Genomic DNA, 12197 nt, shown 5'->3' with positions numbered 1-12197 from the left:
CTTCAAGTCGAGCACTCGACACTGAAGAAGTCTGTAAGTCGCAGACGAAATAGGCCTATCTGTCAAGATAAGCAACACATATTAGAGTTTAAAGGTATTTGCTCACCTTAGTGATTTTAGTATTTTATTTTTTTTTTTTTGCAAAAAGTGAAGTGTTAAAGTTCATTTGTCATTCTGACTACTTTCAGATACAAGGCAGGGGAGTATACCTTGTTCAAATCATAAACAAGAATACTAAAAGCATGAATATCACTATTCCTGGCCACGCCCATCTTTACCGTAACTTGGGATTGGGGAAGGAAATGTTGATGTAGCACTTACTTAATGAGAGGCCACCGACTCAGCGACACCCTCATAAGTGCTACGGTGTTTTGTTTTTATTCGTGATTAAGTCACTTTTTCTCTCCATATAACGGAGCGGTGAAAGTAGTGGTTGAGATGTGAAAGTCGAAAATCGTACTTACGTCGTTTTGTAAATCCGGAAATTGAACGTTCGAAAGTGGAAAATCGAATTGGTTTATAGCGGAGCATGTAGATTTTTGTCTGCGAAATACGTAGAATCGATAAACTAGGTTTGTTCACTTTTTTGTCTTGAGTCCAGGCTTGATAGAAACTCCTCTTCGATGCAAAGAGGAGGCTATTTTGCCGTTTTTTCTGAGGAAAAAAAACTGAACTCAAAATTTTCAACACAGATCCTCAAGCGATTCGAGTGAGAATGCTAAAAAATGGGAGGATTTTTTCAGGCACTCTCTCTCTCTTGTTGCGATGCTCACTTTTACTCAACCTCAAAACAACTCTTGAGTCTCCCGCCAGAACAAGACAGTCCTCGGGGAGTTGTGAGACCACTCTTTTTGATGGAATTTTACTCTGTTGTGTTTTGTGCTGCATCTTCCTCGCTCATTTTTCGTTGCCTCTCTGTTTAGCATTTTTTCGCTCCCTCGCAAAGAGGCAAGGACAGCACGCTGCTCTAGAGTATTTCACCGAACTCTAATGATGGTGAGGAGTATTATCCAGCCTGCTTATGTCTATTTGAATAAGTTTTCGAGATTTGTCTTGTTGTAAAGGTTATTATTGTGTTTATTTTTAACGTTAGCTAAGGGGCTTCAATTAGAAGGCAATCTAAAGGTAATTCTGTACATCAGTCGATAATTAACTTTCAGTATGATCCACTACAATGCCTTCAAAGTTCTCGAAACGTTTTGGAACCGCCTAGACTGACGCGACGAAAACCGCTGCGTAATCGCTTCGCTGTGGCTTAGACACGCTCACCATGTACATGCAGCCAAACAACAGCGAAATCGCGAAGATTGTTTGTCACCGTCGCTGTAAAAAAAATCGTTTCGATTTGGGGTTAGCCTTTATCCGTGAACAAAACAAAGCGAAAATAGATCGCACACTTCCACAGCTGTGAAATGTTTGTATTATCTTTCTCCTATCCATATATGGAATAATGAGGAAACAGAACGTATGAGGTTCAAAAAATTTATCATGTTATAATGTTATATTTTTCATTCGAGAATCTTGTAAAATTCCACAACAGACTTATCAAACAGCACTCATTACATAGACAGATATAATTTCATGAGAAACTCTTTTTGGTTATCATCCGCATTGATCATTGGCTTTCATAAGACAATCTAATGGAGTATGATTTTCTTAACAATTTCATACGAAAATCTTATGAATTACGTGGAGCGATGGTAATAACATAATATTTACGATAGAGATTCATAAGCGCGCGTGTGACAATGATTAGTAAAACTTGTGAAAAACCGTCGACTTTCTATAAAAAAAACACATAAGAATTTCATACGAATTTCTCATGGATTAAAGACAAAAGAAGCAACTAATGAGACTCATAAGAAAACTTGTGAACTTCTATCGATCATTTCGTTCATGATGTAAATGGATATAACAGCATAAGATACTCTTCTGAAGGATCATAGATATCAATTATGGAATTCTTTAGGACCATTATGTGTTTAGAGAATTGCGCTTTAAATTTAGGAATATAAAGATTTTCAAAAGATCTCTAATGTCTCTAATGATAACGACAAGAATTTCCTGTGAATATCGAACGTTTAGTGTTTCATAAGAACTTTATGAAAAAGAAAAAAAACAGTCGAGAAATCAATTCACAAGCGTTCTCTTATGAAATACGTATGCAATTTCTGCCTCCGCAATGGAAACTTTCCTGTGTCCATCGCCAAAAGCAGCAAATGCTTTTATGCACCAAATCAACCACTGCTTCCGTTAAGTTCATGTAGTAGCATGATTAGCGTGCAAGCATGGCGGCTGTTTTTCAACAATGTTCTAGATTCAAATCCGGTCGTCGGCACCAGTTTTCGTTTATCCACATAGTGATAATTCTCGGGAGAAGTTGATGAGCGGAAAATATGATGGAGTGATAAAGAAATTATCCCCAGAAAATAATTATTTTCAGTTATTCTCCATTGTAACTCTAGGTAAAATAAGTGTGAGCGAAGTAGAACATTGGCCATTATCCATTGCCCTATGATGTTCATGTGAGGAAGCTAAATCGCATTGTTCCTTCGTGCAAAAAATCATAGATAGAGTGATGTGCTAGTATCTATCGTATTTAGCATTGATCAGTGAGAACTGCAATTTTCCCAGTATTGCAGTGAATGATGCTGATACAAACCGATACCAAACAATTCTTTCCCAAAACGGCTTCAGCATTGTGCAATAAGATTTGATAAATCTCTTTTTGGAAATAATACAAAAAAAAATGTTTCCAGATTCGTCTCACAACTTGCGGCTTACTGTGATATAGTGAGTGGTCAAAACACAGCATATCAACGCTATAATAAAATGTTTTACTAGAACATAAAGATCTACGGGCATCTCCCTTCATTCCTTCAGCATGATGGAATATACTAATTCCCTTTAAAATTTATTGCTCGTCATTTTGTTTACATTCTCAATTTTACACGGTCGTTGAGGAAATTAAATAAAATCTCGTGAATTATATAACTTTTACGGCGTGTGATTGAAATGAAATCCTTCAGTGAAGAAGTAGGTTTTCCATAGAGAAAAAAGTGCCCGACGAAGTAAGTCACACAGGGGGGTGGGATGAAACTTGTATCATAAAGTGGTGTGACTGGTGTCGATCGTTAAGCATTTCTCTCAAATCGTGTTCGTCCATGCGATTTCGGTGAAAACGTGCAATGTGGATAGTTGAACTGAAGTTATATAACGAAATACAGTAGTTTTATTGTATTTTTGGTGTACAAGTGTACAAACCATAACAGCTTTCACAAAAATACACTTGGAAAATGAATCTATGTTGCATGTAAGTGGAAATATCCACCGTGGTGGAACATTTTAAGAGGAAAATAACCATCAATGTTTTCAAATTTTTTAAAACCAGTTTTTTTGTTAAAAATTGAAGCAATGTTCATGAAAATCTATCATTGCATTGCACTTGCTATGTGTAATGCAATGATAGATTTTCATGAACATTTCTTTAAATATGAAAGAAAAACTGTTTTTTAGTTTTCTATGATGGCTGATTATTGAATGATGGATTCTTGAGCCTTAAGTTTGATACGATGGATAATAGCGCTTACGACGAAGTAGAACGAAACCCTTCGAAAATTCAGCACCCTGGTTTCTATTATGGTTGGTTTGCAAGTAAATAATAAACCGTAACCGAGCACGTGGAATTTTTCCACAATTTCTCCCATAATTTATCCATCTTTACCACACGAAATGAGTTAATTAATTTAATATTCATGCGGATAGGATTACCGAACATCTCAATATATGTGTCAATATACCGAACAATATAGTTAACAGGTTGAGGCGACAAATTTTTGCCAGTCTAGTGTTAGTAGTGACCAACACTACAACATCAAGCCGTTCAAGACCAGGACGTTAGGCAACAATTTTTCGTTTCTATTGTGTTGTTCACACATGTGGCTCTCTGTTAATTCTCAACTTCTATTCATATCTCTCGTCGCTCGCTTGCGATTCTATCCATCTTGTAATTTCATTACTTTTGTTACTCCCTCTCACCTGAGTATAGGTATTGCGTTCACCGAAAAAAGCCAATATATTATCATAGTAAAAAATACTCCAAATTCAATCATTTATTCACGGAAAAGTGTACCGGGACAAGCAAAATGGCCTAGAAATTGACACTCTAGTCGCCATATTTTAACAAGATTTGATGATTATTATATGATTCATAAAGAGTGGCAACCATATACAGATGAGACGTCTTAATAGACAGAGGTCGAAAAAAGGGAAATGTATCAATAAAAGTTGAAATCAGTGTTGCAAGAAATCACGGTAGTTGACACGTTATCGTTGACATTCAACAACCTTTGCCTTCAACATTTACATCACGAGCGATCAAGCGAACGAACGAAAGAAAAATGTCAAATGAATGCAGCTGCTTACGATGTTGTCGACCGAAAACGGTTGGGTTTTGTTAATTTATATTATTTATAGTAATCAGAACTGCTTACACTGTAATCCACATAACAAGCAAGATTCAACTTTTAATTACTACCGCAATTGTAAACATGCACTGTTATTTTTGTCATGTTTGGATTAATGGGGTGGCGACAATTCTAGCGCGTACTAAAAATGAAGAAAACTGAAAGTAAATTTTTGCTCAATTAGAAAAGTATTGACTCGTTTAATTTGCCTAACATTTCAAGTACGTTTCTGTTAAACTCTGACATTGTATTTTCAAAACACCAAGATACTGATAATTATATGAAAAAAAGGCTTGATTTATCACTTACTCCGCGTATATAAAAATTCTGGAGTAATTTAGTCCAATTTAATGTTAATGTGAAATAAAATAAAACAAAATAAAATAAATAAAATATGTTTTTAACGTAAGGAACTAATTAATACCGTCAAACGGGGCTTCTTTTGACATTATTTCCACATTCTTTAACTTTGAGGATTTATAACTCTTAGAATTATGGATGGATATTGATAATTTTTGCCTATATTTAAGTTGTATATGTACGTACCAAATGTGCAAAATATGAGGCAAATCCATCAAGAAATAACAAAAATACTTGAATAGCGAAAAAAGTGTGTCCTTCAAGACAAAAAAGGGGCTACTTTGGACATTTTCACAATTTGTCAATGAAATGATTTTTCCTTATAACTTTCAAACTGATTCAATAGATTGTCGTCCACTGTGATGTTATTGAACGTTTTCCATTGATAAACTTAATGTAGAAAATCGCAAAGCAAGAATCAATTACACATTAATAACAAATTTCAACGAAACATGCCATTCACTATTCTCAGTTTGAAGTATGAAACTTAAATTTTCAACTTCCTCTTAAATGGAACTATCAGTTACGAATGCTCGATTTTCAAGTTGACATAAACGAACGACGTAACTACTAGGTACTGCGATGATAAATGAGTTATGTACAAAAACTCTTTTTTTTCTATTCTTACTGTTATATGGACGATATGTAGAAGGATCACATTAATACCGGTAACTAATTTACTACCAGTATTTAATTTTCATTAAAACCGCAATCTATGAAGTAAAGTTTCGCAAGATCGTAAAGAAGTAAAAGTTTGCTTTTGTAATATGCTTTTAGCTTCTAAGCAGTTTAGAGCTGGCTTAAGAACAGTTTAATTTAAGCATTTGAAAGATGCAACTGTTCTGTACTACAAATTCATGTAAAATATGACGAAAAATAGTTTTTTAGAGATGATGCTGTGAATTTGGAATTGGTACGGATTGAAATATGTGTGTTTTATGTCTATTCACTTGAACAAACATTTATTTTATTTTTTTCATGTTGTAAAATACACAAACCAAAACATTATAATAAAATAAAAGTCGCAAAAATAAGATCTTTGATCTATTATTTTAATAAAACAACAATTTTAAGCAAAATAAATCACATGATTTTTATGAAACATGACGATTCGATAGTTTTGTGATGCTCCCAATAAGTTTCCACGACATGGGTAAAATTCAAACAATGTTTGTATAGCCAATGTTTTATACCTTGTGAATATTTATTCGAGCTTTTTTGAAATGTTTTCTTGTTTATCCTGTTATTGTTGATGTTGTTCCAAGAAAAAAATCATGCCTAGTGGTAGAGCATATATTGGTTAATAAAAGTGCTGAAGACACAAAATTGTTCAGATTAATATTTACGCTGCTAATAAATACAAAAGGTGAGTGTTCAAAGTAGCCCCTGGAATCAAAAGTAGCCCCGTCCGACGGTACTTGAAAATTAAAGCACCATTAAGATTTTTGGCAAAATATTTCATTCCAAGCCAACACAAGACGTTACACGTGCCGCAATTTTGCATGCGAGTGGAAAATATCGCTTAAATTACAACTGTTACACAGTCCACATAAAAAATGAAAACAACTGTCAACCTCCAAACCAAAATGAAATATTCTACTATAATTCTTCAGTAATCCAGAATTTGAGCACTACCGAGAAATTCAGTAATTCAGTAACAAAAATTTAACTTCCGAGTGTTCGGTACGCTCTTCAATTGCCGAACTCAGCTGTGAAAATTTGGGTAAAAGAATTAACGTATAGGGTAGATGTACCAATAGTGAAGGTACTAAGCACGATTGAACTTCATTTAAGAGCCTACATTCAAGAAGCGCAATTAATGTACATGTAAATGTTGTAACGGGAAGAACGACCCAATGAGAAAAATGATTCATCGCAGTAATCCACGGCATGTCAGTGAAAAATAATAACAACACTATTGGTACACTGTTCCTTTAGTTACGGTATATTTTTAATTTGTGCTCCTATAGTTGCGGTATCCGTGGGTTTCTTATGGGATCCTCCACTATAGGAACACTTTACCGCAACTATTGGTACAAGTGAGAAAAGATTTAGCAATTTTAGTAATATTTCATCAGTTTTTAAGCAATTCGAACGCTCTTTTTAACTATTCCGTGTATCAACAAGCCAATACGTCGATTGGCAGTGTCGGTTCTGTGGTTAATGTAATGAAATAACCACCCACAACTAAGGGAACACTTACCCTACTAAAAAAAATGTAAATACCTTTTTTTCACTATATAATATGTTTGCAATTAATCAATTTAGGGGACGGACCTGGTGTAGTGGTTAGAACACTCGCCTCTCACGCCGAGGACCTGGGATCGAATCCCATCCCCGACATAGTCACTTATGACGTAAAAAGTTATAGTGACGACTTCCTTCGGAAGGGAAGTAAAGCCGTTGGTCCCGATGAACTAGCCCAGGGCTAAAAATCTCGTTAATAAAGTCAAATCAATCAATCAATTAATCAATTGCATGAAAATTTAAAATATTTAAGATTAGTAAAATACAGGTTTTAATATTCCTAGATGAATGTTTTCGTTTGTTTTCCTGTAAGGCTATTCGAATTGGATGAAAATGTTCATTATTACGAATCTGATCGTTCCATCTATGGAATTGTCCACTTCTATACATCTTGCATCTGATACGGTACACTTGGGAATATTCAAAGCTTCTAAAAAGGTTTCTCTTTTCTTCAATCAGATTCCACGCCATGTTACTCTTCTCGATTCCCACACCCACGCAATTAGGGAATACGGCGCTTTCAAGGTTAGTGTCAACTGCGACAATGGCTAAATAACGCGATTGAATCTCTCTCGACAAATGTGTCACCAAAGCAGCTGATTTGCATACTATGCAACCACCCCTAAGGGTTAGTAAGCAAGACAATGCGTCACAGATATGCGAGTTGATAAGCACAGTACGCAAATAATTACCTTTGCCGTTGCTGCACCTTAACAGCTGAATGATTTCTTCGGGAAGATTGTTAATTGCGAAGAAGAATCCATGTGTCGCCAACCAGTAGTCTTGTTGTGTGCCGAGCATTGTTCATGTGAGCATTAAATGCAATTGTCTGTTTCCGGTGTTTAATTACGGAAAATGCAACGGAAGACAGTTGATGCGGTGGAATTGACAATAACCTACATTTTTGTCAGCGATGCAAATCTGCGGAAAATGATGAACATTTCAAAACTTCCATTTTGTAATTGAAACCGTTCTATAGATGGAACTAACAAGATCAATTTCGAAATGTTGAACGTTCTTGATCTTAGGTTAAGTAGTAGCAGCTATTATGTGTACCTACAAGCTTTCACTTTTCACAAAGTCCGTAAACCAGCCGGCAAATTGAGCGGCTGCTGCGGCTGGCTTCATAGACGCACCGAACCGCGTCTAAAAACCGACACATTCTTTCAAGGTAACCCCGAGAGAGCACCATACTAACTATGAGCGTATCCAGAGTGGGGCTGGGGAAGGATTCTAGGATTAATTTTCTTTATTTCGACTACACATTTATATTTTTAAAGGCTTCCTCCTAATATTCGTCGGATCATTACACTAGTGGTACATAAGGGCGGTTCACAATTTAAAAAATGTTTGAAAATACAATCTCCCCTTACCATAAAAATACTATTCTGTGAAATTTCTAGCTTTCTAGGTGGTGATTTAAAGGTGGCCCAAAGACGATGTAGGTTTATATGGAAATCACTATGGAGAAATTTTAAAAAATGTTCAAAACACGTTAGTACTGGAATGTGCGTATGAACTTATCATCCCAAAGTAAATTCTCATTTTCAATTTGAATGTTTCGTTATTTCGAAAATTGTGATGCAATGTGACTTGTGACTTATAAAAACAATTTGCTTCGAGATAGCTCTGAAAATGTAAAAACAAAACAAATCTTTTAGAAATTACACTTATTTGGCTTCTGAGATGTCATTGAAATTCTTCCAGAGCCATTAAAAAAAATACTAGGATTCATGTGAAATATTATTGCATAAGCCTAGGCAAAACGGCCTACATATACAATAAAGCTAAAAACAGTCTTACAGTGGGTCTTTTTATTTCACACATCCTAAACTGACTCAATCTTCGCCTTTACATGGAAAGCCAATTTTATTGAGATTGAGATGTGCTGATTTTTTTTTTTTAAATCTTATTTATTCATTTTTTAAATCTATTTCTAATTATTTGAGAAAAAACCGGCCCACCAAAAAGTTCGAAAAATGTAATTTTACGAATAATTGGTGAATAATACTTTTGAGGTCATTCGCCATCCCTGACTGCGCTCATGGTACCGACTTAAACGACAGCTTCGAACCACTGTCGCAAATTATCCCACTTTGAGATTGCGCGCTACTGCTTGCTGTCATAAAGTAGACCTTTGCTACCGCGCGGTACCGTCATCGATCCATAAAAAATGATTCAGAGCAACAAGTCGAAAAGAAACTCTCGTTCGACTTATACAACCTAAATTTCGGGGCTCAGGTTCAGTTCACATCACTTGCCATAAGCTGTACGCGAATATTTGTGGAGCATGTTTGTGCTCCGGGGATGTATGGAGTAATACTTACGTTAATGGCATCAATTAATCCGAAAATTACAAATAACGACAAAACAGTCGTTATGAGTAGTCTGCTCCACCTCATTTCATCGGATTGTTAGCTCTGTGGCCCACGGGGCCCTCCAGAAGTGGGCACGTAGACTTCGCACAGGTTGATCGAACGTCCGATGGCGGGAAGCTGTGAATGGGAAATAAATGACAAACTGTAAGTGAAATCAATTCTTGCGAATTATTGAAATGATTGCAATCGTACATAGCTGTTCAGAGTTTTGGTCCAAATTGCGAAAGCTTTCTCCAATCAATTCGAAAACACCAAAAGTTTCGCGTGTGTAGTTTAATACACAACAACTATTCAAACCAAAAAGAAAAAAGTTGATGTAATCGTTCGCAGCCAAACGAGAGTTTGAAAATGACCCAACGGAACAAAAAGTGGGAAATATTTGCCGACTGAAATTTAATAAGCCTAACATGGCGTGGACAATACCCTAAACTGGAAAACAAACACCGCCAGGGCGGCGAATCTAATCCGTTTCAATTACACAACTTGCGCTGGGATAGACAGACGACAACCGCCGTAGGAATTGCAGAAGTCAGAGCGAAACGATACCACCACCACCACCACCGTAGCGAAGTTGGCCATTCAACTTGATCTTGTTGAGATAAGTATCCAGTTCGAATGCATAATCAGATTAAGTTAAGGCATCGGGCAGATTGAGATAATTGCATAAAGCCGTGCCACGTGACCGTTGCAAGAATGTTGTATGGAAGTATTGTAGCAGTATCACAAGCATCTACTCTTTATTTTTAATCTTCAAGAAACTTCCAGAGTATAGCTTACTATTCTTGGTTGATATATTTAACAAACGTGTTCAGTTGGCATATTTTCCTGAAAAGTGGAAAACGACAAACCGGACAAAAATCCTGCAGGAGCTTCTAGCTATCGTTCAATCAGCTTGCTTTCCTCAACCATTGAACTTTTTGCAAAGGATGAACAGAAAGATGGTCCACATCGACGAAAATTCATTTTTTGCCGATGAATAGTTTTGATACCGACATGGACTTTCGACCACTCATCAACTCTTAAGTGTAACAAATTTGATTGATTCCAACAAATCTGAAGGCTGATCTTGCCCTTCTAGAAAATAGAAAACGCATTCGACATTGTTTGGTATGATTGTAAAATTAAAAAAAAAAAAAAACAATAAAAGAATTTTCCAGCACACTTTGTTAGAATACTCTAAAGTTTTCTTCCAACTCTTACACTTCAGAGTAATTATAAGAATTCCAAGTCTGAAAGACTTCCTGTAAGAGCTGGTGTTCTTCAAGGCAGCATTTTGGGTCCAATATTTTCCCATCTGACTTATCTGAGTTACCTCAGGTATGCCAATAATCTTTGTTGCGGACAGTGGTGGAAAATGAAGAACGCAAAATGAACCAATATTAAGCAGGATCCACACTCACACGGTCACAAACCAACAGCGACCGATTTGCTCACAGATTCTTGCATCGGAGAACCAGAACAAAACAAATGTAAAAAAGCGTGATTGCTGAATGAGCAGAGTCTGCTCACAGCCGTTCTTTTTTTTCGTTCATAGCTGTTTTTGTGAATAATTGGGTGGATTATGATTATAATAGATAGATTTCGAACTAATCTACGACAGTATTGAGAAAATTGACCTATATATGGTGTTATTGTAGAAATATCACAGGGAATCGGACGCGTGATTGCATGTCAAAATAAAATGATGCGATGCTCTCTACAGTATATGTGTTCGGGCGATCGTGAGCAAAGACAGCAAGAATACAATCGCACAAAAAGAACCACCGATGCGGTAGCATTTTTCTGTCGTGCATGAACAGACTCTGTTCACCGTTTTGCAGCACTGGTTGCGGATGACACAGGCCTCTCCGACAAAGTGCGAAGCCTTTGTGTTGTCTGTTCTAGATTTCAAAAAGGTTTGAATATTTTTTCTTCATTTTTGCAAATTCTTTCTTCATTCATGCAAATTTGTATCCACTGACTTTGTCTTAAGACCAAGCTTTTGATCTTCAAATAAGTTTCTAGGCCGGCTATGTTGTATGCTGTGTCAATATGAACTAGCTGTTGTAATACCAGGAAGAAAGTTCTGCAAAGCATACAAAATAAAATTTTGAAAGTGATTCTGAAGCACTCTTTCTGCTTTAGTACAAATGAGTTACATAGTACATCCAATGTTGAAACATCGGAATCAAGGTCGAAAAAAATAATTAAATATTTGTGACAAAAATCGTTGCAATCTTTTATAGCCACTAATAACACGTTATATTTTTCGATTCAATTGGGCAAATTAATTAAAATAGTTTTCTTTTCTCTTAGAAGCAGGTGAAATCAACTCACTTGAGAAAATTCTGAGCTGCTACGGCAAATAAAATGTAATATGTATTGCTGTGTGCATTTGAGGTGCAAATCTTCACTAAATGTCCCTCAAATGCGGTAAGACAAAACAATCAAAGGACACCTAGCAACGATTACACATATCACCGCCAACCTAGCATAGAAAAGCTTATTTTGACATCGGATTGCCTGTAGAAAATCTTACCGCGTTTAGTGTTCCTGCATTTGATATTTGCGTTTCAAACGCACACAGCAGTATTTAACAAAGTGTTAATAAAAGCTAAATTTAGTTTTATCAAATTAGGATGATAGTGTTATCTAACATAGTTCACCAAAAGGTTTTTCCAACTTTGCTTCAGTAAATCTTTCAGAAAATCTCTCGGAAATTTTTCAAGGATTGCTTATTAAATTGCAGCACAACTTATCTTGGACT

The 12197-nt window shown here is 36.0% G+C and overlaps 1 protein-coding gene across 3 annotated transcripts in view; it reads right to left on the bottom strand.

Moving 5' to 3' along the window:
* Positions 1–12197, bottom strand: part of LOC5566051 (mucin-5AC) — a 207720-nt gene that overhangs the window by 151566 nt on the left and 43957 nt on the right. For all 3 annotated transcript variants that reach the window (XM_021850087.1, XM_021850088.1, XM_021850089.1), the window contains exon 2: positions 9401–9568. In XM_021850087.1, the coding sequence (XP_021705779.1) occupies positions 9401–9475 (75 nt within the window). In that variant the 5' untranslated portion in view covers positions 9476–9568. The remainder of the gene's footprint in view (positions 1–9400; positions 9569–12197) is intronic.

Source organism: Aedes aegypti, chromosome 3 (genome assembly GCF_002204515.2).
Source record: "Aedes aegypti strain LVP_AGWG chromosome 3, AaegL5.0 Primary Assembly, whole genome shotgun sequence".
Classification (NCBI taxonomy): domain Eukaryota; kingdom Metazoa; phylum Arthropoda; class Insecta; order Diptera; family Culicidae; genus Aedes; species Aedes aegypti.
This window is presented reverse-complemented; position numbering and strand designations above follow the sequence as displayed.